The 26,980-nt window shown below is 41.2% G+C and overlaps 1 protein-coding gene across 1 annotated transcript; it reads left to right on the forward strand.

Annotated features, from left to right (window-relative positions):
* The first annotated feature begins 1,609 nt into the window (after positions 1 to 1,609).
* pcp4a (Purkinje cell protein 4a) lies at positions 1,610 to 23,055 on the forward strand. The gene is made up of 3 exons (XM_071518825.1): positions 1,610 to 1,692; positions 17,904 to 17,955; positions 22,925 to 23,055. The coding sequence occupies exons 1-3, from the start codon at positions 1,684 to 1,686 to the stop codon at positions 23,053 to 23,055; spliced, it is 192 nt and encodes a 63-aa protein (XP_071374926.1). The 5' UTR covers positions 1,610 to 1,683.
* Positions 23,056 to 26,980: the final 3,925 nt, after the last annotated feature.

The following is a 26,980-nucleotide window of genomic DNA, read 5'->3' on the forward strand; positions in this document are numbered from 1 at the left end:
ATATGCTTAGAATGCACACCATGCATTGCTTATCACACTGCTGTGCTACAGCTATACTTGCTAATCACTGACAACTCACACAGCAAATTGTAACATTAATTCAACTCACATCGAATGGCCATCATCGACTTTCCAAGTTTAAACTGGCTAATGAGTTATTAAGAGCTGTTTAAGCAAATAATGCTCCAATTAAATGTGTGAATGGAATACTAATTAGAGGCCAATCTGAGGAGTTGTATTTTAATGACACTGAAGATGATTTTAATGATAATGTGAAAAGAATTGTGCGATAAATGGCAATAAAGTATTTATAAAACTCCAGGAGAAATGATGTGAATTCTTAAGTGCACTTTCTCTCTGTAGTGCACAAGGTTTAAATTTTAATTCAAGCAGCTGATGAGATTCTGTGTCTATGGGCAATCCAGATAAATCCATGCTGAGAGTGACTGGTGATCAATTGGTTCCCAAACCCGGACCCTGAGGGACACCGGCCCTGCTGGATCTGTAGGCAGCTGGGTGCTCTGATTAAACTGTGACTGAGAGTATGGCAAACTTGGCCTGATTAATGTGTGTTCACACACTCACATGCACTCTGACACATAGACAGACGTGGCTGCATAAAGCTCAGGTCAGTCGATTTTAATTTAAAGAGAATGGCATTGATAAGGAAAATACTTTGAATCTCTATATCTAAGAGAAACTGTATTTTACACACAAGCAATACATCTGCAGTCTCTGCTGCTGGCCAATGTGTCTCTCCACCGGAGCAGTTGGGTGTCATTTATCTTGCTCAATGACACCTCAGGGGTAAATATGGAGGTGGGAGCATTCCTCCTTCACTTTCACTGTCCAGATTTCCCCTGCTAGTTGAAGAATTTGAACCGAAGGAAGCGCTCTCCAGATCTGCTGCATCTTCTTCTTGCTCATGGGACCAAAAGTACAGCAGGGCCTCCAGCACCTCGAGGGCTGAAGCACCATTCCGTCCAAGTAGCTGCCACCAGGGCGGATTAGACAGAAACCTGGTTCTGTCTACAGCCAGGTAATCCATGAGCAGAGAGACAGATAGCGCTCTGAGCAAGGTTTGTAGATCTCCTCTGGTATTTTGGATGAGAAAATGGGATATTTATAGGAAGTGTGGGAGCAACGCCTGCATGTAGCTGTCCAGCAAAGCAAAGCATTGGACACTCTGACTCATTTTGCATAGGCTATGAGAGAGCTATATTAAAGAGATGTAGCCCAAAGCTACAATACTTAATGTGTGGGTCATTTCAGAAATGTGCAAAGCATAGCATATCCGGTGGTCGCATTATTCATATTTATGTCTTGTTTTTTTAATTTATTTATTTATTCCACAGTTAACTAGGAGGATGCATTTCATCATTTTGCATACAGCTTTCATCACCCGCCATATCCCACTGACTACATAAATTGAAAGGAAGCCAAACACGTGGCAGATGATTGGGGAAAAAAAGAGGCTGGTTAAAAGTGTTGAGCTAGAGATATGGAAGCCCATGCCTATTGGTTTAATGGAAATGTGATGACAGGAGAGCGCGGCTGCTCCTGCTATAAAAGCTGCCTCGCTGTGAGCGCAGCGTCTTGGAGAGGACTGGACCTTCAATCAGGCGGCCGGTGCGCATCACAGAGACTGGGATCGACACACAGACAGACCCACACACTTCAGCCATGAGTGAGGTAGGTGCTGCTGCCTGTTTTATTAGGCTGCAAAACGCCTTTTCAGCTTCATCTAGTAGACTATAACCTTCACCATCTCTGCCAACTCCGACATTTCAGCACGTGCAGTAAAACAAAGTAAACCAAACAGTGCGACAGAAATTGAAAAAAAGACACATTTGGCGACACAGAAGTAAAATTCTGGTTTAATTCGCTTCACTGTCGCGCTTCAAGTCCCTGGCTTTGGCAACAGCCTGCACATAACTCTCAGTAGTAGTCAGATTTGCCAGATCATTGCCTATATTTATGTTCGTGAAATAACATTTTGCATGACTGGTGTACGATTATAATAACCGAAGTGTGGTTAACCTGTGAAGTTACCAATTTTCATTTTAAATCCATTGCGTTTCACCCAGTGAATGACAATTTTGCATCATTAATAACTGCATTAAGAGTAAAAGAAACACCAGTCCAGAAGCTCCGGGTTACTGACTGCGCTGCTGTACACTGATAAGATATGTAATAATACTAATACTACAACAACTACTACTAATAGTACTAATATTAATAACAATAATAATGATAACAACAACAATAATAACAATGATAATAATAATATGCTTTGAATGCGCCGATGGACTTGTTCTATAAAATTAAACCTGAATAACCAACAATATTCCTATTTGCACATTACTCACTGTGCACAAGATCAGTCAGCCATCCTGAATAATTCATTTTCATAGCTGTGATGATGATTGATTGAATTGAATGATTGATTGAATGCTGACTGGCCAATATAATTTTAAAAAGCGTCTAAAGCCCACTCACAGATTGATGAGGCTCAAATCTCCTAAAACTTGCCAAAACTGCCAGTCAAGTGCCACGGCATCATGGTTAAGTAAAGACTATGAAACTATAAGGCATCCTTGTTGCTAAATAACAGAGCCAAACTCTGACATTTGAAATGAAAGCTTAATCCAGCATGAACTGACATGTGGTAGATGAAGCGGTGGCAATATTGACCTACACAGTGAGTCTATCAATCAAAACAAACGCATGCATCATTTCATAGAATTAAACCCTTATAACCTGTATGTGGATTTACAGAGGCGACAAGTCTCTGGGATTGTCATAGATTATAAACATAAGACAGAAATTTTGGCAGAGTCTCCTCTGTGAAAAACTCTGCACTGGCAAAGAGCACATCCTATAGTCACTGAATTATTCAAGGCTTGCTGCTGACCCAGAGAAATAAAACATTCTCGCAGCGTGCATGGGGGAGCGGAAATAAGTGAGGCTCCAATCTGAGACCTTATCATGAGTTTATTCACCCAGACTAATTGGATAGTCAAGCAGGATTCTTTGGGCAGATGACGCATACAGTTGGACACAATTATTTTTTTGTTTTCTGTCAAAAATCCTGCAACAATCTGGAATCCCACAGTTAGCACAATGAGAGAGAGGGGGGGGGGAGACACAGAGAGAGAGAGAGAGAGAGAGAGAGAGAGAGGGAGAGAGAGAGAGAGAGAGAGAGAGAGAGAGAGAGAGAGAGAGAGAGAGAGAGAGAGGCTGGCAGCAGCAGATGGTGTCCAGTGCTAGTAGCTGGATACTACAGCTTTACACACTCTCTCCACAGCTGCAGCCTATATTGGGCATCCATTGGAGGAGCTCAGTAAAGAAATGTAGGTGAGAGAAACCTGCCCATACAATCCTGCATAATAAAAATATAAAAGTAAAATAAAACTACAATGATAGATATTTTGCGCTGGAATATTTTCCCTTGATCAGTGCTACTAGAATATGTGATTTGCCAACAACACCAGCATCGTTATGAATCTGCATTGCAGGCGTGTGGATTCACGTTGCGTGTCGCAGACCACAGCCGACTTCTGTTCTGCCCTCTTGTGTACCGCTTGAGCAAAGTCAAGAGTCTTATAAATAAGACATTACACATAGGGAAACTCTGGCTGAGGAAATTCACTTGCATCTCATGTCAGTGATGGATTCATATGCCTATAAACAACCAAGGCCAAGACAAGAGTACGTTGCTGTGAATGAATAATTAAAGAAAAATCAATGGCCGCCTTCATCCACCTCCATCCCCCACCGTGCCTCATCTTCCTCACATTTATCCTGTTCAGTCTCAGACAAAGTTTTTATGGTAATCACAATTATATGACTGGTCCAGTTTGGATTATTTGTGCAACTCTGACCAACACATTCTGCATATTTGCAAAAGTGGAGCGAAATAAAATGATTTGAGGAACGGAGCAGAGTGGAGGATTCAGAGCAAAAGAGACAAGAGACCGGAGAGAGAAATCTCATTTAATTACAGTCCACTCATTGCCCTGTCTTTAGAAGCCTGAGAATTATTTAGTCTCTTCGATCTTTAAGAACATAGCAACCGATCTCTCCCCGGGCTGAAGGCCGGAGCTCTTGAACAGTGGCAGTGTAATCACTTAAGCATATGAGGTGTATTATTGGTAAACACATTTATACCTGCGCTAAAGCCATGCGTCAGGGTAACTGCATCAGAACTGGCCCCTGAATCCACATCTCTCCACATTGAGAGAGTACTGGCATGATTGAAAAATTCTATTCACAAATAGAAAATTAAACAGACTTTAAGGGGTTCTAGGATCAGTAGCATTAAACATCAATAAATCATTGTCAAGTTAATTGTGATACTTTGGCATAATTATGGTAAACCATTTCAAAATGGCTCAAAGAACTGATTGTGTGTTCTGCCACCATAGCAATGAACAATTATGCACTTCCAGATAGTGCTAGCAAGTCTGTGACACCGTCCACATTGTCACAAAATTTGGAGGTACAAAATTACAACTATTACTGTTAGTGTTTCTCAAAATTAAGATGACATCTTCCATAAACCCTGTTGCTTCCTGCCACAAACTGGATGTTGCTATTTGTCCCTGCTCCCTCTCCCTGGCGCCGCTGAAGAGGATAAACATGTTGGAAGTGATTTTTCCATTGGCCTTTCACTCGTTCCACTGTCATTATTGTGCGACATTCTGAAAGCTGTAGCTCTATTAGCGCTGGAAGAACAGCGCCCTCTTCCCATTTTGTGCCGTAAAGCAATCTGCCTTTCTGCCGTTACATAATGTCCCGCTATGAATCATCACTGTTAGTTTATACTGTACTTTATTGGAAATGCACAGAGCCATCCAGAAAGCCAAGCAAATCCTACAAAACGTAACGCTAAGTAGCACTTAAGTGCACAACGCTGCAATTACCTAGAGAAAAACCGACAACATCATATTTCCAGCTCTTTCCAGAGCTTCATCTGCGTCCCACCCAGTCTCTCACAATGTAAAACGCAGTGTAGAGGCCGGTAGAGGCTGCCAGTCTTCTCTGTGATGGTCTTGTTTGTTTTACGGTAATTATACCAATATCTCAAAACTAATGTGGTAATGATTTATTGGTGTTAAAATGCTAAAGGTAGAACCTTTAAACAGATTTGTTCAGTACTTAAGTTGCAGGGCAGGACTGTCAATTATACTCTACACTCAACATGCCTCATATTTCCATCATAAACAAAACTAAAACAGTGCAGCCTGGGTCTATTCTCTCCCGATGCTGGCTCTGTGCCCGCAAACACACTTAAAATGGCGAGGGCTGTCTTGTTTTGAAATTCTAATGAATTTGCCAAGTAGTGCCAGAGTGGATGCAGTGTTTTAAAATACAGACTGTAATTTGAAGCACAGTCATCACCATCTGTAGTTATTATCAACCATTATTTCAAGATGCGGAAAATGATGTTGGTGTTTAGTCTTCAAATACAGTAATAATATAGTTTATAGTCTTGTTTGTTGTTTGTTTTAAAAAGTCATTTATAATGATTACTGTTTGTTTTATAGTAACAGATACAGTCATAATTTTTGTAATCAGATCACTGTAATCCTGTAATCCATTACTCCTCATCATTTAACACGGATGCCTGCTATACGTATGATCATCCTGGGATGTGCTGTTCCTTCCACTTACAGAGAAAAGCGACTGATGTGATGATTAAAGCGTAGCGCTCTGTCATTCTCTGCAGCTGTTATCGTGCTTTGTGGCTCACATCACGATCTTGAACCTTCTTCCTCCTCTGTGCAAAGCCGTAGGCTGTCCAACGAAACTTATGAGTTTATAAATGAGCCAAAGCCATGCTGGTTAGGAACTGTCAAATCTAGCGGGGCAGGCGGATAGAGAAAGAAGATGTAGACTGATGCAACAAAGCTGATAGATGGGGTAGAGGAATGTAGCCTGAAAACCTCAAATCTGGCTGCAGCCGACTTTGGATAATTAGCTTTACAGATCTAGTGGTTTGTCTTTTTACAGAGACATCATGTCCGATGTTCAAGAATCATATCTGACTGGTCGATGGGACAATGTGTCCTAGATGATATCAGAATATCTCACATACCTTATCCAGGTTTCTCACAGTCGGGATAAGAGATTACCAGGTTATTGTAAACGGGACACGGCATTAACATGCGCCAGCTCATAGTATGTGAGCATCAAGAATTTTTTGTGAATATTAATCTGCCAATCAAGTTCAAGTCTAAATGTGCTTTAAAGTTGATCCTCTTTGTATGTAGCAGTGTTTCCTCTAAGTGTGTTACACTCATTGCACAAACTTGCTAACTAGCGTCACTAAACCACAGCTTTGATTCCCTGCCAGTCCAAGACATGTTGCCTCCAGACAGATATGCATTCCATTTTGCTTCAAAGTACAATATGTGATGCATTTAAAGAATTATATAATCTGCCCTGATTTTCAAAAGTATGACTTCTTCTGCGGATGCAACTAGCTTTCCCATTAGCAAGAAGGGTGACGGCTAGATTCCATTAACGCAGATGACAGGGAGTTTGTCGGCAATGTCGGAAAGGTCACAGCTTTGGTCTGTGATTACACTGACTAAAAGGTGGCTGTGCCGCCTTCTGACAGATTTCTCTGACGCAAATGAAGCTCTGGAAAGAGCTGGGAATATGATGCTGTTGTAGTTTTTCTCTAGGTAATTGCAGTGTTGTGCGCTTTAAAAGTGCTACTTAACGTTACGTTTTGTAGGCTTTGCTTGGCTTTCTGGATGGCTCTGTGCATTTCCACTAAAGTACAGTATAAACTAACAGTGATGATTCATTCATGTTGGTGGGTATACAGTGAATGCATAATGAAATGGTAGTACCATTCACTATAATAACTATATACTATATGTTTGAAAATTACTACATTAAAGAGGAAGTCCTGTTTCCTGTCCTTGATTGAATTGAATGCATCAGTTTGAGTGGTCTTTGTGCTGTGGACTCCTCCCCGATACTTTAATTACAATAAGAGTGGTGGCAACTTGGCAAAGCCATTTGTTTCATCACTGAAAGTGGACTAGAGCCCCTTTTATTACATTAATGAGAAAAGAGTGTTAAAAAGTTGCTGATCGATGTGAAAAGGACAACTAGCCAAGATGGGTGAAATGTGGATGAGTAATGTTTGGATATTTCCCTTAAAACTGGATGACGGAATGTGCAGAAGATCATTTAGAACATGGGATTTCCATTTTTTTTTCTTTTCGTTTTTTGACCTGAAACATCCACACATTTTAATCTGCGATTCCTGATGATTTGTTGTGAATCATGCAGATTGACCCTAATCGCCTTGAACAATGAACAGAGATTACACTGAAATAATCTGTAATCCATCTAAACTGTCAGCAGGCTTTGGTCCTGGCACTCCCTGTAACCCCCCAGGGGTAATCCTGGCTTCCGGCTGGCTTTACAGAGGGGGAAATGGCAAACATCAGTGTGTGAGTGAGGAGTGGGACATGAACGGTCAAGACGTGTGGAGAAAAGAGAGCGGATTAGACTTGCTCTGCCAAGATGAGATCAGAGCTACAGTAGCATAGGTTTTTCCAGTGTTACACATATGCTTGATGTATATGCTTGATGATATAATACAGATAAAAGACGTAAACATCCACGTTTCACAATACACACATGATACACATTCATTGCATAATAGCTATATAGACACGCTTTAAAGGAATACATCAAGTTTTTGGGATGTTGGCGTGTTCATCCATGTGTCCCAGTAGATCATTTGCTCTGGTGCTCCATGCTAACACTTTAGCATACACTATGTTGTTCCCCAACATAGCACGGGCCCGAAAGTAGAGTTTTGAATGCCAGAAATATCTGCACCTGTAATCATTGAGTGATTGGTATTGATCAAACCCTATCAGATATATTACAGCCATTTTGTGCTATGGGGCAGAAAAAACCTTACTTATTTCCTCTTAAAGGACATGTTCAGATTGATTGTAATTGCTTTCTGATAGCGAGAGAATAAGTAGGCTACGCTGTACAGTTTGATGTATGCTGCTGTGTGGCCCGTAGTCTGCCTAATGCATGCTAATGTTCTGTGAGGAAACCATACTGCTATGTCATTAGTCATGCTTGAATAATTCCAGCAGGAAGGCAAACAGTACCTTTCTGATATTGTAATGAATGCTGTTGTAATGTTTAGGTGTGAAAGAAGTTTCCTGGCTATAGCAGATCAGATTTTCTAGACATGGTTGAACTAAATCTCTGCTCTGCTTTTGTCTGCGGGGCCCTAGAGAAATATGCAGCTTGCACTTGATGTCAGTTCTTCAAATAATAAATGGAGACATTGGTCCTGCAAAGACCTTTTTCATGCATTGAACTTCTCTCCTTGGTTTGGTCTGTTGAATTGAATTGAACTGAATTGATTAAATAAATGAACTGTACATTATCCCCTCTCACCCTCAGTTGACCATAGCACTCCCAACGAACAGCTAAACATGATGCCAGAGAGGCCGCCCTGGTCTCCTGAAATTCTGTGAAATGAGCACGATGTCTTAAAATACAAATACGTGCTCCATACACGAATTGAGTGAAATACGTTTTCCCACCACAAAAGGATTACATGAAGAAGGCATGACGAACAGGCAGTAGTCTGACATTGAAATGTCAAGTAGCGGTGGCAAGTAAGTGTGTGAAGTCGACGACCCAGGGTTGATTCCCAGTTCACACCAAGAACATATCTATTGTGAGTTAAGTTTACGTTTTTAGCTAAAGCTTTTCTTATTTAACCATGACCAAAGGCTTTTCCTTATCTTAACCAAATTGTTTTAGTTGCCTAAACCTAACCATAACCTTAACCAGTTGTTTTAACCTACTTGCCTCGACTTAACTGTTAGCTAACCTTTTCACGTGACAAACAGGTGAAAATTGCATGTCCAATTCATGCTATTGTCACATAATCCAGTTTGTGGTGGAGGAAAGTAATCTTCACATAATTTGTGTCCACAACACGTAGTCTGGAAGCGTTTCTGCAAAATTTTATGAGATCACGTTGGAGAAACTGACCAAAGTTGACAATATTAGCAATGTAGCTAGTAGCTTGTTGCTTAAACGCTATCAAGAAGCCACCCTGAAAAACAGATTTTCAATACTACCAAAGTCATGACTGAATAGTGACCATGCCAGCATCAGATTATGAACGAATGAAGAAGTCAGACAACTTTTATCCTCCTGCTGTCTAACACTACATGTAGAGGACACTGCCGTTATGCCATTGCGACATGAACATCCTCTTTTAGCTGCCTTGCCTCTGCTGGTAGATAGATATTTGACAAGATTCCACCTGCTAACAGTTAAAATGATTTCTTGGCGTGCAGGTAATGAATTTGAGTTTGTTCTCTATGTTTTCCATATTAGCAATGTAGAGCAAACAGAATGACACACTTTGTCTTGGACAGTTAATGTGTTGGCAGCTGAAGAGTATCTTGGCTCTATACAGGGCTAACAATGAAAACTAGCTCAGCTCAAAGTCTTCACTTGAAAACATTAATCATCAGAGACCAACTGGAGTGCGCTCTTTTCTTCATTAGGAAACTGTCCTGCATGTGCCACAGAGTGGCTGTGTATGCTAATAGCTTTTGACAGCTAATACTGTAATGGGGAAAATAGAGATGCACTGATACCACATTTTCCTCTACCGATACCTACTCCCTACCTACTCAGTATTATTTTTTCTGAACTACATAGACTATTTGTTTTGGGTTAGATTTTAGATTTTGCGTAACAGAGACATAAATGCAGAAACAGCTGAGATGTATACTCTTGGTATTGGATAATTGTATTAAATTCAGTTTTCCAGAAAAATCTTTGGGATCAGAGTTACTTGTAATGTTCCCCTAACAAGAAATACACCTGTACTTTTAAGCCTGCATAAACTTGATGGAAAAATCCACCTTCAGATGCTCTTACACTGCTAGATATCATCAGTCTGTGATTATCCAATGCAGTTCAGGAGTTATTTTGTGATTGTTGTAATTTACTTTTTTGGTGTACTGACTTCCTCTCAACATGCCTCGTGTACTTTACTTCACTTAGCGATTGACTACATTTCCCAGAATGCCTTCTGACAACCCACAGAAAAGGGGCCTGAAGTTGTTGCATTCAGCTGTGGGTTATAGTGTAGGTAGAGAGAGTAGTGGTAGCATAGTAAGAACAAGAGAGAAGAATGTTTACAGTTGAGAAAAAGTGAGAGTTGTGCCCCTTACTCAAAATACAAGAAGCTCTTGCTCTTCACTTCTGAGTGACTGACACCAAAACCTGACGTTTGCCTTTGATGTCTGACGTGTGTTGACGTTTCTGCCTTGAAATACCTTTGTGACTGTGCTGGAAGTATCTCAATGTGATGTCATGTTGTCTATGTTTGGCCAGTTGTCTGTGGGAAGAAAAAAAATACACCAGCAAACAACAAAATGGGCCCAGAAAATGCAAGGTTCGTCGCCAGCAGCTGTTTTTAAACTATTTTACAGTCGATTTTTCAAACCGTCTTCTAAAGCACAGTGCATGGCCTGGTATCTGTCATCCTTACAGCGTGCTGCTTGTTCAGTCAATCATTCCTTAGCGGTGTCACTCTTCCAGGCTGTCATCCCTGTCTCCAGTCTGGTGGTGGGGAGGCTGCTAAGGAGTTGTAATGGTGCTGGGATGAGCTGTCTGTGACCTAGTTTTGCTGTCTCCTCGTTAAATTGTTAATAGATAGTGCGTGCAGCATGGAGTCTCTCTGGAGAGCCCAAGCTGCCGTAAGAGCCAAAAATAGCCCCACACACAGTGGGAAGATCATTTATTTATTTTACCAATTCCCTCCATGTCCATGCCACCCTTTCATGCCAGTGTAGATGTGAGAGTGTTTTATAAATTATATCACTGGAAAACATACATGTGAGCATCACATGAGGAAGTGATGATGGGCGCAGTGAATCATTAGGGACTGCACCATTACCACTTTTTCATTGCTGATGTCGTTTCCTTGGACACAAATTTGAGTACCGACTTGCTACAGACTCATTATGAACAGACAGCTGTTCATAATTCATTTGTATGGACGCACGCTACTTGGGTGTGTTGTCACAATACCAAAATTATTTTGCCTTCAATACCAGCCCAAGTATGAAAGTTTCCATTCAAAGTACCACAGAAAATACAAAACAAAATGTAAACAAAGAAATGAAATAAACTCAAAATGCAATGTAGTACTTGAAATGGAATGATTTAGACAACAAACAGATTTTGATTAATCTCCATCCAAAATCAGCCATCAAAATTAATTTTGAAGGGAGGGCACTGAAACTACTAAATGAGTCCTATTTCATAATTGCATTGCTGATTTCTAGTCCAAATGTTTGTCAGAACACTTAAAGTCAGAGCATTTAAAGTTGTTTGAAGTATCATTTTCTGGTAAACAAAACCCCCTTATATACAGTACATAAAAATGATGATTTTATGTCATTTGAAGACGTGTTCTGAAGTAGTGTTAGACCAATATGGGTTTTGAAGGCCGATATTGATACTGGCAGTCACCCTGTAGTGCTGGTGGGTCCAGACCTCCGGGTCACATCAGGAGGAACACAACAACACGCTGAGTTTGCCAAACTCTGCAAACTAATGTAGGGTGCACCAGCCCCCAAGGTGACCACTCATTAATTTACCACATACAGGAGGCACAGAGGACAACAGAGTTTAGTTAGAGTCAACTGAGGTTTTCTCTGTGGGTGTGAGAGTGCAGTGTATGTCATATGTGTCTGTGTGCACAAATACTGTACTTTATTATTTCATTAATTGTCAAAAATTTTCAATGGATACTGAGGAGCACTAAGACATTTTAGATTTTTGGAAGAAATGCAAAAAAAATTCCTACATCACAGTGTACTCTAATCCAAGCAGAAGGGTAAACAAAATAATAATTTCTGTTGTTTATCAAACGTAAACGCAGCTTTGTATATTGTGACTCAACCATGTCAAACAAACAAGCTATATGTGGTGAATATAGAACATCATCATTACCGATGTAATTATCATCACTGCCGTCCATTAGTCAGGCTCTGTGCGACGGCAGCATATGGGACTGGGCGCGTGCAAACACTGTGGTTCCTCCTTGGGGACTGTGATGAGCGCAGCGCCTCGGTACAAGCTGTGCCCAAGCCCAACTCAGACAGCAGCGAGCAAAACAGTGTGTTAGGTACTCATTATCCTCATGATATCAACAGATCCGGCGCCCTCTCACTGTTTAGCTCACCACATTATGGCTGCTTAGAGGCGTATGTCGTGGACTGACTCATGATCTCCTCTCGTCCAGCCTCCTAATGAGGGGCTGTGCTGCTTGGCAGACCAGAAAGAGAATCTGTTGCTTTGTGTGTGTGTATTAGTGCATAAATCTGCAGTGTGAAACGAGTGAGCTACAGTAATTGCAGATGTTGCCCGTTAGACCGACTCTCCTCAGTGACTGTGAACTCGCCACAGGGGGGAGATGAAATAAGATACGATAAAATTAACTCCATTGTCTCCAAAGGGAAATGTACACCACAAGCAACACAGCTGAACTATCACTTCCTGGAATTTAGTATTCTAATGGACATCATCATTTTATCACATCACATTAATGTACAAATTAATAAAACATGGTGATGTACAAGTGATGTACAGGCAGCAGGTTAAGAGAGTTCAATCTTGTTCTATCTTGTTTCTTTCAACTGAGAAATATTTCCAAAATAAAGCAGTTTTTATGTGTTAGTGTTTTGGAGAAAGTCGTCCCTGCTTTTTATTTCATCTTGGTTAGAGTATTGCAACCTTTGTATTTCTGCATCATTCACAGAAATCACGTAACATGACGTCAGTGAACTAAATGTCCTGAAATGAATTTGGGCAAATACGGCAAATCTACGCATCAAGCTATATCTCAGACCTTTTGATCCTGTATGAGCTGTGCAGGTTCCTATTGGCTGTTCCATAGCCTAGATTAAAACCAAGAGGTTCCAGTTTACTGTTCCAAAATGTAGATTAAAAACGAGGCGTTTGCCTTCAGCGCTCCCAGAGTTTGGAACGACCTGCCTGAGAAGCTTAGCCTGGCTAAATCTGCATCATCGTTTAATAAATCTCTTTTTAAAACTCATTTATATAGACTTGCTTTTATGTAATGACTTTTGAGAATTGTTTTTGACCTCCCTTTTATGAATCTTGTCTTGCTTTTATGTGTCTTACCGTACTTTTATTGCTTTTGCTGTGGATTTTGTCTGTTTTTTATCCTTTGTAAAGCACTTTGTAACTGTGGATTGAAAAGTTTTATTTATTTTTATCATTATTATTAAGTAAATAGAACTTTTTAAACCACAGTTACAAAGTGCTTTACAAAAGATAAAAACTATTTATCTATATCTATTATTATTATACAAATAATAACACTGTTGTTGTTAATATAATATATAATATACCACACAAGCGCCAGTGGCACCTGCTCCTTTGCCTGTATTAATCGTCATGACGACAGAAGGCTTCTCCAGTCTTGGCTTGGTGTCCTCTGCCAGCCTATATGTCACATATGATCCAGATGGGTTGAAGTCAAGGTCAGTCCTTATGATGGGTGTGACGGTTAATGAAAAGTGGATGAGCGACAGAGAGAGAGAGAGAGAGAGCAGCTCAGATGTGCTGGAATGACGGCTGTGATCCAGTCTGAATCACTCTGAGTGAAAACATCCCTGCTTCACCATTGGCACTGGGTCTTTTCCAAATGGCACATTGGACTAAACAGTGTACATTCTGCTTATGTGAGTTCTGGATGCAAAGTGCCATCCAGTGACTATGGGTAACACGCGTGGAAACCCATCCTCACATTCACATATCTCATGTCGTCCCTCTCTTGACCGACATGAACGTACCCAGGTGGATGGTACAGTCATATTGTCTCTCTACTTTGCAAGATGTTTCTAGAATCACACAGAGTCACACAGAACTTTCACTCAGGCCCAACATGAGCTGGACTCCCACACTGTGGAAACCAAGAAGAGTTGGATGGTGTGACTGCACGACTGAAGAGACGGAGAAGACTGGACATCACGCCCTTAGCGACTGGCATTCACAGATTTCTTTAGATTCTTTGGATTCTTTTCGGGCATCACACACTTCCCAAGTAACGACAGGCAAACCTGTAGACTTTGACAACGCTGATGATGGCTTATTGCTGAAACGCGTCATTTAATTAAAAGATGAAAGGACATTATGAGTGCTGGCTTTTCTTTCTTCATAAACTCGCCAAAACACAAACTGTTTCCACACCCGTATTTTTTCCTCCTCTTGTGCTCAGCACTCATTGGCTGGTCTCCGTTCGGATTTGAGTCCAGCTCACACTACAGGAGTACGTCAAGATTTGTCCAGATTCAAGTCGTAAATATCAACATGTTGGCACCTCAAGGCTACCAGCCTTTGGCGCTCACGGGGGAAAAGCAGTGCCACTCTGTGAGAGGATGCAGCAAAGAGGCAAAACATCCGAACGGCGCGAGGGTTGGGAACCGGTTCCAAATTTGTAAGAACTGTGGGATTGATGAAATGTCTGACTGTCATTTCTGCTGGATTTAGGAAGATAAATCAAACTGTGGCTGACTGCGGACCGACTGAAAAGAGCTGAAAAGTTTGGCTTAGCTTTACGAGGACGGAAAATGCAATATCTATAGAAAAGCAATTTGGGGGAGGAAACACCCCCAACACGGTGAAGCATTTGTTTCTGTCAGTTTGCCATCAGAAGCTCATCCAAGAGGCTTTGCAGCGCTCAGTATGAGGAAGCATTGTTCAACTGTGATGCCCCAAAGTGTTTGTTTTGAGACATTAAAACATAACCAACCGAGGCAAACTGCAACACCGCTACAACAACTGTTATGTTTTTTTCCCCATTCAAAATTCCCATTGAGGACTTGAGTCCTTTGTTAAAAACGCTGCCGGCAAACGACAGCGACAATACCTTCTCATCTGTGTAGAAGTGAGCGAGTGATAAGAATCGAGCTGTGCCAAGCTTGAGCAAAGACTGCGATGGGCCATGACAAACATCTCATCTGAAACTCGCTCATCGCCTCTGAATCCTCGTATGAATTTTTATGCAAATGCCCTTTTCTTCTCTCTGTGTCTTCCACATTTTATTAGGCACGGTAAAACAAAGGAAGTGCTGAAATTGGGGGAGATAAAACCGGAAAGGGTGGGGAAAATGTGCCAATGCGTTGAGAGTTATCCCCCCTGCACATTACTATGACTGGAGTGGTTACGTAAGCCCCAACTGTATCCAGGCAGAAAGAGGAAAACGAGAAGTCAGAGAGAGAAAGAGAGAGGATGAGGATCTAAGTAGAGGGAAGAAAGAAAGAAGGAGGGAAGAGAAGCGGAGGATTCTTACTGAGGGGCAGCGGTGTGGCGTAGTGAGTATAGGGAGATCGCCCCTCATCCAGAAAACACGGGTTCAAGCCCCTTTGTCAGCAGGCGTCCGCCCTGCTGAAGTGTCCTTGAACAAGACCCTGGATCCCTGCCAGCTCCAGGGAGGCTGTTCTGGGTCTGAGCCTGACCTTTGACCTCCCTATGGGCAGCAACACTGGGATTAGCACAGATTAGATGGAAAAGATTGGTTTTCATTAACCCTGATAGCGCATGTTCAAGTAGCTTACAGCATCAATGGGAAATGTTTTACTCAGTGATATCTTACTTACTGGTAAGAAGTGAGTAGACAATGACATTTTTTTATGATATTTTTTAATGATTTCATTTATCGTAATTGACCACTACATGTATGCTGCAACATTATTCTCCAGGAAATACAAAGATCTTTAACAAAAAACTGACTCTTAAACTCTTAAACTGATTTAACAACAAATATGCTTAAATTTTATAAGCCTCATTACATGAATGTCAGATGAATACAGATATCACTACACCTCTTATATTCCCTCACCTATTCTTTCTGGGATTAATATGATTTGTAAGGATGTTATCGACAAAATCCTCTAACTTTGGGATACTTGGAGGATCCCATACACAACACACACACACACACACCCAGCCAAGACAGACAGAAATAGTGCCCACACCTCCTTTCAATGTGACATTTTTAGCCCCTCTTGGCCCTGTGGAATAGTAGCCTAGCCGTATTTCATAGCTGAAATGTGGCCTAATATGGAAGAACGTTCTGTCTCTTTGAACTCGGATAAGCTCCTCACCTATCTCTCGGTGAGTCTAAAGCCATGATCCATCTGCTTAGAATATGACAGGGCTACTCGAAGCCAAAGGCCGAAGGAGGATGGTAAAGGAGGAGAGAGAAGGAACTGAAAGATTGAGAGGGTACGGAGATGAAAAGAAGCGAGGCCGAGGAACGGGAACTGGAGTCAAACCCGGAGCTGGTTATTGATTCCAGCATAAATACACTTCTCTCAGTGTATTTATGCTGCACCGTGATAGTCATTCAAATATTATTGTTGCTCATTTCCCAGCAGTCTGTTAGTCTGCCACCGAATGCCTGCCACTGTCCTGGTGGGTGGAGGTGTGATCTGTGGCAGCCTCTCTGTGTGGCACCAGCGAGTAGCAGGGCCCGATCCAAGCAGATGAGAACCAGCATGGCGCCGGGAATCCCAGCGGCTTTCGACTCACTTTGATTTCCCCGTGTAAACAGAGAAACAGATGGCCGAACGAACCGCCAAACAACTTTCTCCTCACACCGGCTCTCATAATTACACAGAGGAAACGGAATAAGATGCTGTTGTTTTTTTTTTTTTTTGCTGATTTGTTCCTGCTTTTTTTGCTTTGTTCCCACTTGACTCGCGTGCGTCAAAACTGCTTTGGCATTTGAAATTCATTGAAAGCACCAGGATTAATAATTCAGGTTGGGCTAGGCGAGATGGAGAGGTCTTCTCTGCCGGGGAGATGAATCTGTGAAATACAGCGTCTCCTATTCATAACACATTGATCTTATTGTGGATAGCACTGAGAAAAAATGGGATTTAAAAAAATAAGGATTCTGGAGGGCAGGGAAAATTTTGATTGTGTGACACAAAAAAATCTGTTTTTGCACACAAAGTTAAAATCTGAATGAAGCAACTGGAACAATCCCTCTCGAACACACGATGTGTCTCTGCCTTCTTGTTTTCTGAGCAGCTGAGTGCATGTTGTGATGTTGCAGAGCAGCAACAGACTCAGGGGAGAACAGTCTGGAGTTGTTGGAGCAGGCGGAGCGAGCGTGCCTCTGCTGCAGAAACATGGATTATAGATCAGCATATCTCACGCCGGCTTCCCTGCAGCCGCACAGAACAGCAGCAGTGGATGTCCTGTAACATGTATGACGAGCGTTAGCGTGTGGATGACTTCATGCGATGCTCCCCCTGGAGGGAATATCAGAAATATACCAAAATCTAGCTGACGGCAGTGTTTTATGGTCAATGTAGATCTTGTAGATATTAAAGGAGGTCATGATGGCTATTGAATATACAGCGTGGTATTTGTTTAACTTGCTGTAAATGTGCATTTGTGGGGAATTTAAGGCGAGGCAGCACTTATCTTATATTTCAATGTAATATTTTGCCTCTATAACTAGGCTACTGTAGTTTCACAAAATAAACAAAAGCAATCATTAAAACCCACTATAAATAATTATTTACATTTTTTAATAGTACACCCAGCACAAAATTAACACCCATTTTCCTCAAAATACGGTATTCCCTGTATGCAAAACAGGCTTTTAAAGATGTTTTGTCGTTCTGTTTTGTGGGGTATTGGGGGTCAAATCAAATCTAATCCGCCCCCCCCCCCCCCCCCCCCCCGCCCCAGCTGTGGCATCCTGCCTTGAATTTAGTTTAAAAAATTGATGATCGTATTCTAAGTGTTCCTCTCTGTTTCCTTTGCAGAGACAAGCATCTGGAGCAGCGACTGGAAACAGCAAACCATCTGCTGGACAAGGTATTTTACAACCACACAGAAAATTAACTGTAAAAACTTCAAGTATGCAGAAATACTATGCAGTAGAGTATGTATGGCTAATATACAGTTTTCTACAAAGCTTGTATGGTGCATAGACAGTTTCTGACTGACACACAAGATAGATGATAGATAGATAGACGTAATAGAGCTAGTTTTGCCATTATGTTGCGCTGAAAAATGTGATTTCCAGTCATCAGTGTTTGTTTCATGTATTTTAATGCCATTGTTGTACAGATCAACTGATATGCCCCTTCTCATCAATACTTATTTTAGATAATACGTTTAAAGATACAAAATCAGTGGAAAAAATGCAAAACATGGCAAATCCCAGCAGTTAATGAAACACTGGGACAGGAAACTTCTAATGCTTGATTGGTTTTAAAGGATAAGGCTGGTGTTTTTTTAATGCATTGCTTACCATCAACAAATCCTATGAAAATAACAAAATCAACAATGCGTTTGCTCTCCCGTTACTTTCTGACTTCCCACGTACCGTTTTTAGCCGTCAACCCGGAAGTCATTGGCTCCAGTTGTAAGCTAAAAACCTTGAAATACAGCTCACAAAGACATAGTTTCAATTTTAAAAATCGCTGTTACCACGAAAAGTCAGGCTGTTGTAGTTATTACCAAATCAAATTCAAATGGGAACAAATTCTTAATTACGCCGAGGACTATTTTCGGTGCTACGGAACTACTTTCCTGAGATCGCAAAGTGTTTACAGCCGGCTTATTAAGTTGTTTGAGGAAAAAGTCGTCTGGCCCGGTGCATCGTGATGATGAAATATGCTGCCCAGAGCAATCGTTTTAATCGTTTTAATCGTTTTTTTAATACAATGGAGTTCTATGGCTGCTGGGGCATGGATGAGATTTGTTGGCAAAACAAAATCATTGCTGATTTTGTTATTTTCATAGGATTTGTTGACGGTAAGCAAAAACACCAGCCTTATCCTTTAATCCTTTAATTTGACTTGTGGTACAAGTCAAATGATGATGCTATTTTAATTTCAATAATATATAGTTTCCAGAGGCCTGGAAACATGACCAGGCAAGTTAGTTCCAGTCACATGATATTTTCTGTCCCCTCCTGAGAAGCTGAGTGTGTAAAAACCCGGGAATTACAAATACTATGCAAATTACTCAAGATTCAGAAGAACCTGATTCAGACTCCTCAGAGTGGTGAGGATGGATTGCAGGATGGATGCACCACTATATCAAAACCTGCACCACCATTTATGATTTATATCATAAAAATGGCAATGAAGCAAAACCTGATATGATGTTACATACACTTAGAAATAATAAAAAGAAGGACTCGGGTTTGATTCCTGGCCCCGACCCTTTCTGCTTCATCTTTGGCTGCTTTCGAGAGACAATAACCTTTCACTTAAGCACAACTTTTAAAACCCATGTTAGAATGAAGCAGTAACACACTAGAGGCAGTTCTACAGTATATTGTGTTTTTTGTGCTGCAATCATACAGTAGGAATGAGGCCGCTTTTCTAAGATTTATAACACTTTTACACTATTATCAAATATTAAACAAAGATACAAGCTTTGGGTTTTAATTTAATAATTTTATTATGGCCCTCTGCCAAAACACAAAATGAGTTCCCCGTTGCTAAGCAATAAACATCCTTGTTTGCTTCATTCCAATCACAGGAACAGTGTGAATAAATTAAATGCAAACAAGGCAGAGTCATGGTGCTTTTTGAGTTACAAGGTACAAGTTAGCGATTACAGGCATTCATATAATGGTTTTATATAAGACAGGACATGCCACAGTGATCATGACGATAAAAGGGTCCCTGCAATTCACAGGAAGACCTACTTTGCAAACTGGGCCATGGTATTGTTGGCAGAATAATGTAATTCAAATCCCCAGAGTTATAAACGGCAAAATTAGTCTTGCAATACTTGGCAGGATCCTTTGAAATTCATAAATGGTGTTAAGTGTAGAAGCTCTGTCATCCTGATGAAATGGAAGTATGCGAGAACAAAGGCCCGTTTCTAATGAATCTCACTCCGAGTAATTGACTTTTTTCATGACTTCAGCGCAGGTGAGATGAATGTGATTCATTTTGACATTTTCTCTCTATCTTGCAGAATTAATGGACGCTAACCAACTCTTGGCAAGTTTTGAAAAATAGCTGACGTTCTATCACAAATATATAACAGGTTGTTGTGCAGTGTTACTGTAGGTTTCCTATTTTCCAACATATAAACAGATAAATCCAAGTCTTTTTGGAGTCAGGAAATTGACAAAATAAGGTTTCATGGTAGCTTTTGATACAATACACTATGGAATCAATGAACGTAATCTCCCCGCTCCTTGAAACCGACCTTCTCAACACAACACAATGGATCCAGCAGGTTAATACAGCCTATCTACCGCTAAATAGCTCCATATAGCCCCCATTCAGCACATAAAGCAGCCCCGTCCCCGCCTCTGTACCTGGAGACCAGGCGTTGCCTCCTCCTCTCTGGGGCCGCTGATAACACTGTTGAGACCTGTGTTGAAATGGATTTCTGTCTCAACCACTCGCATGATAAAGTACATTGTGGTTCAGGCTCAATCCGTGGGGAAACACCCAGCGGTGACGGAGGAGGGGGGGATTTGAAGCAGCTTAATTGAATTTGATTGAGGCGTGAATTACATTCATTTGACATTTGGCCATTTTCACACTCTTTTTGTCCCCTTCCCTTCTTGTGGGTTGGGGAGCGTGAGTGAATAGCATGGTGTATCCTGTTGTTGCAGTGATCACATTTCTTCATTCAGTGCCTTCACTTTAAGAAAGAAACACATAAAAATGATCTGTGGAAACAGTAAAAATAGGAAAGCTCAGTTTATTATCATAGCTTTATGTCACCAACCTCCCATATGCCTCAAAATCGACACAGCTTGTGTTATTTTGTTTTACATTCTTACACCTTTACTACAGACACTGTAGCCTTCAGTTTGAAGCAGTAAAAGTGTCCTTCTGCAGTTTAACCATCAATATTTTCAGTGTGATATGCAGTAATTCTTATGGTCATCGCTCGCTTTTGCAGGTCACCTTTTAGTGGTTTCGTCACTAGATTGGGCCTCCATCAGTCACTGTCCCTTTACCTCTTAGTCGCCTTGAATCTCACAGGAATGTGACCTTTCACAAACCTTCCACGGGAATAATATCATCATCCATCGTGGCCATTTTGATTCATTCATGCCGCAGCGCAGCGTCTTATTTGAAGTGCGATGTGCCCGGCTTATGAAGCTAACCATACTCTTATACCCCCCACGGTATAAAGGGCATTGACCCAGCAGAGCAGGTGTAATTTTAGAGAAGGATGCTCTGTTTGTGTGTGTGTGTGTGTGTGTGTGAGAGAGAGAGAGGCACTCTGTCAGATTAAGAGCAAAAATCAAGGGGTGACTCCAATCTTCTCCCCAAGCTTTTTACGTCCCTTTGTGTTGCTGCTTAAAATATGAGCAGAATGGATGATATGGCTCCTGCAATCCTGAAATTTGTTTTTATTGTTGTCATCCGAGGGCTTCAAGGTCAACCGCAGCAAGTTCCATCTAAATGTAAGTAGGCCGTTTGGACGAGTCACCTTTTATGCAAGAGCACGCGCAGCTTCATGCACAGCTGGGCCGGCACGATCACGCAAGGAGCACAGTGTTGCATGTCAAGTGTGGCGTTTAAATAAAGAATTGACCTTTTTGGTATTAAAAGCACAATAGGCGCGCGTGGATGAAGAGTGACACGTCTTATTGCTTTTTCTCTCTTTCCGCGAGGCCCGGGGCGGGAATCGAAGCCACATCCCATAAAATTGGACCTTTCGCTTGTTTTATCACTCCATTTTTATTATGCTCACCTCCTGCGTTTAAGCGATCAGCATAGACTTGACCTCAATATTCACTGAATGCGCGTCGTTTGGGCACCGGAGCGCCGAGACTGCGGCCTCGCTGTATTTCCTTTATGATTAACAATGCATCTGAGATATTTAACCTTTCGAGCAGAGGAGCGCTGTTTGTTTTCCATCTCGTCTCAGCGAGGCAGCCCCCCCATTCTTATTACATAGGAGGATTAAAGGGGATGGCGTATGAATAATGAAAGAGGGGTTCGACAATGAAACCTCTGCTGCTTGTGTGGAGGAGATATTTATAAATGGGGGATTAGAGGGGTTTGTCTTCCTTCGTACGTACAAAAGACCGACCTGTTCTCTATAGGATTGTGGGAAGCTGCTGCCTCGCAAACATACAGTCGTCTATTAAATTCAATTCAAATCCAATTTGTTTCCATACACTTCGGTGGCTGATGTAGTGTAGCAAAGTTCCTAGAGTGGAAAAAAAAAGTTCTTTGGTTGACAAAGGAATGTAGTCGGCTCTGTCTATCAGGGTTAGACCGATATGTCAGCTTGCCCGTATGCGGGGCCGATATTGGCCTTTTATTAAATATCAGATATCAGCTATCAGCTAACACTAAAATACTTTCATCAGTCTGGGTTTCAGTGTTAGTGTCACATGATGGTCTAAATGCAGATTCAGAGTCTTTAAGTAAGTAAGGGGGGAAACAATGAATCCTTGTAATTTTTCTGGCATGAAAATGGAAAACATCTAAGACATTAAACACCAGGACGAAGTGATGTGCAGTATGGGGGTGAGCTTAGGAGGTTGAATTTGAATGAGAAGTTTATTAAACTCACTTCTGGTGGACAAGCTGTCCTTTGCTGAATTCTGTGAGGCGAATCAGCTTGATGAGTATGGCAGCTGTCTTTATGCTAGAGTCAGCATAAAGCATCTGGTCATTTTCAACCTGGACCCGATTTCCCCCATCATTTTCCATCAATGGACGCTCCAAAAAAATCCACCCCAAAAGCACCCAAAAGCATGTCTTCTTCAACACAGTGACTGTCGGTAAAAAGTTTGCAGATCCCCCTTAACCATCCCCCCCCCCCTTCTCTTCCCCCCCAGACGAAAAGAAGGACGCCCTGCCCCAGGACTTCGACATCGACATGGGCGCCCCGGAGACGGAGAAGGCGGCCGTGGCCATCCAGTCGCAGTTCAGGAAATTCCAGAAAAAGAAGCAGGACGTGAAGTCGTAGAGCGCCGTCTCCCTCCGCTCAGCCGCCGCGCGCCCCGCCGCCGGGCGCAGCCTTGCATGTCAATCAAACTGCACCGTCCGTCATGAACTCAACAGAAGGGGTGGGGGTGGGGGGTGGGATTCCTGGAGGGGGGTGGGGGGGTGGGGTGGGGATCTCGGGGTTAAATAGTATCTTTGTGAGAGTATATGTGTAATTATAAAATCGACTGCTGTATACATAAATGATAAAATATTGAATTCTGGATGTATCTATAGGTCTTTCCTGTAATTTTGCTATATATTTTTTTTTTTTATGGAATACTTTCATGAAGTACTTGCAGCTGTAGTAGCACTCAAACATTTTAATAGCCTTTCTTATGTCACCTTCAATGTAATATAGCCATGTGAACAGAACAGAACAGATAAATAGATCCTCTCATAAATTAACAAAGCTATGAACAAGATACAGTAATCGCCTTTAATTCAGGTGGAATATATAGCCACATGCATTGTTCTGACTGATAGTTTCTGCTCCAGTCATGATTCCACTGGCATTCTCAGCCAGGCTTCATAAATCAAAAGGTTTTTCGGCTCTCTCGGAGGTCCGCTAATGACATTTCCCCCTGGCTGGGTAAAATGATCCCGGGCATTACAGCTTGTCTGTTTGATCCCGTATGGTTGCCGATGCTTTCATGCTGTATGACTGATGCGTTTAAAATGAAATCAGTGTCTCAAATTGGTATTCGGAGGTCTCACTGCAGCCAGTGTCCAAATCTAGGGCTTTACTGCATCTCTCGGGTTTTCTTTTCCCCCCAACATGTCTTGATGAAGGGATTTCATTTGATCTATACTCTTCCTTTCATGACATGAAGACACCCATCTGGATTGTGTGTGTGTTTTTTTTTCTTTTTTTTCTTGTAGATAGATGTCGTGCTTGTGATTTGATTCCAGTTGTTTCTCTCCACTGATATTGTCCAATCCAAACAAGTGATTTAAACACTGCTCAGAAACAATGTTCAGTTGACTCACTCACACACACAGGTGCACACACACTTAACACACGCATGTAAGCTTGCACAAACTTAGGCACACACGCACACACACACACACACACACACACACACAAATAATTAATAAATATATTGGAAAGGATTGCAAGTTGATGTACTTTCTATTTACTTTATCATTTCAGTTTGTTCCAGTTATTGTAAGTGTGTGCAGTTGGAAGCAGATGAGGCATCTTGCCCATTATATGAAAGTCTGAGACTCTGGTTTAAAAGAATTACAGTATGCAGCATATAAGATGCTATTAAAATACAGAGAGATAAAATAGAATTTCCTTCTATGGATCAATTATATATCACAAAGAAAGACTTTTAAATGTAGATTATGAAAATTCATTATTCTTATAATATCATAATGTCATAGCTGATGGAATATCTTATAGCCTAGTTCCAGTTATCAATACCTTGATGTATAATTGTCCACTTTATCATGTGAGAGTGTAACTGCGACATGCAATCTTGAGTTTTTACAGCCCTTCCCCTTTTTCATTTCTATGTTTTCAGTGAAGGCCAAAAATCATCGTAACAACGACATTCCACCCTCCACAACTGCTGATCACGTTTTCCTCTATAAATCATTGTTTTAGGGATAAAACCACTGTAATAAAAAGACAACAGTAAGTGTAAATCATTTTTAACTGTCCTTGCTGTGACAGGAAAAGTACACCGTTGACACATTTTCCAGTGTATCACTATCCTCAAAAGAAAAGCTGCGTGGAAACAGCAGAGAATATTTGAGCAGGGGAATTTCTTTAAAGGTCGTATAAAAAAAGGAAACATGTTTATGGCACTTTGGTGTGATTAAATGAATCCCCCATCCTCTGGGACCCAGGGGAGAAAGACACTAGAAGAATATTAGCCTCTCAGAGTAAAAATCCGAACTATTTTAGCAGGAAAGCTGGAGCATGCTCTTCTTATCTGGCCGCTCTGTGGCCTCTTAGTAAAAGGAGGGAAGTCTCAGGTGGCGCTTTATTTCCCAGGTCAATAAGCCGCTGACACCGGGCCGCCAGAGAAAGTAACGCCATGCCCAGTAATACATTTCTCTAATATTAATCTCTGCTTCACAGGACAGGGGGTCAGGCTGGGGTGACAGTGTATGTGAGGTATAGAGTATGAGCAGCCAAGTATAAAACATTAAAGGTAAAGAGCGTTCCTGTGCTTCCTGCAGCCTGACCTTTAATATGCTTCATATAGAGAGGCTGTGTTGAAGCATGAACAGATGTTGTAAAAACCCATGAAGCAATTATAAGCTGTGTATTTATGTGTGACATTAGCTTTTAATGCAAACAATGCTAAAACAGCTAGCAGTGAATATGCAGTGATGTAAATTTAAGACCTATGCTGATATCAAACATGCACTCAAAGTTCTGAAGTGATTAAAATTAGATTAGATTTGACTGACTGATTATGAGGCACCCAAGTACTATAAGTCACTACTATAAGTCACTATATAATATCACTATATAATCCTACATTGTAGCAGCGGGCTCTGGACATAAGCTTATGGTCTTATGGTCTGTGTCTCCAGCAGAGAGTTTTGTCTGCTGCATGCTAACACTTTAGCATTTGGCGACTAGCATTATTCAAAAAGTGAGAAAATGAGAACAGCTCTAAGGCTGCATGGTTAGTAATTTCAATGACACACGTCTTTAGAGATTTGTAAAATAGACCTAAAATTTGACAAATATAATATACTTTCAATGGCAGAAGATCTCTTTTCCCATGAGGCTTTGAGTGTAACTTTTGTTTACACAGGAAGTGAGCGACGTTAGCTAGACAGCTAATGTTTTTTGAACTTCACTAATGATGAAGATGGAAATTTTGTTTTCAGTAGTTCTACAGGCCATAGAATCAAAACCAATACCAACTTTACATTACTAAAAGGTTTATCTTCATACTTTGCATAATGCTAGTTGCCTACAATTACTTAACATACTATATGCTAAAGCGTTAGCATGCGCACCAGACAGAGGGATCTACAGGAGACACAGAGATGATTTTGGAGTCAATCCTCTCTTCAGATATTGAGTTAGGTGAAAATTGGACAAACTTCCAAAACCCTTTAAGCATAATCCTCTACAGTTGGGATCAATGTACATCATGTAGATTACTGAGTTCTGGTGCTTTAAATGTTAAAACATATACAGTAGATAGATGCTTTATCCACGGTGAGCTAACAGCTTGGTTAACCACTTAAAGTTTTTTAAACCATTTGATATGTCCAATGTCTTACAATCAGTTTTTATTGTTAGTGGTCTGCTATTAATGTTAATGGTGCAAATGATTTGTAGAAATGAGCAGCCTCTCTTTTTAAACCAGAGATTTGCTGTCATCTGTGTTTAAGGAGGAGGATCAACACATTTGTAGTCTACTGCAGTAAATGAATTTGAGAGGGAAAAAAATGTCTGCAATCCAATAAATCAAAACAGAAACAATGCCAGTTGTTAGCTGAGAATTGTTCAAGAAGCGTCTCATTACTCCAATTCTGGACTGGGACTTGTATCCATAGAAATAGCAGTTTATTAAACTCCATTTTCACAGTCGTTGCCCCAGCAGCTCCAGCTTCATATTTCTCAGGCTGATCAGAGGGAAGAATTCAGTTCGCCTCAACTTTATGTATGACAGCAGTTATTAACCGCCATGTGTGGCAGCAAGTAAATCTCTGTCACCACGCTTAATTTGTTGCGGACTTCAGAAGTGGATGGCGAATATAGTTGTCATGCTGAGTAATACGCCTTCCTATTAACCCTAGTCATGTGATATAAGACCGTGGAAGCAATTTCCCAGCCAGGACATTTGGAAGCTGAGGCAGAGTCTTCAGACTGGCAGGCTGGAAAGCCCTCGATCAATAAACCAGTTTAGGAAGGGAGGCGATCGTCTTTA

The sequence above is a fragment of the Centroberyx affinis genome, unplaced genomic scaffold (assembly GCF_046629955.1).
Source record: "Centroberyx affinis isolate AG114_WGS23_722 - 3 ecotype Tasmania unplaced genomic scaffold, CSIRO-AGI_Caff_v1 ptg000051l_1, whole genome shotgun sequence".
Lineage (NCBI taxonomy): Eukaryota > Metazoa > Chordata > Actinopteri > Beryciformes > Berycidae > Centroberyx > Centroberyx affinis.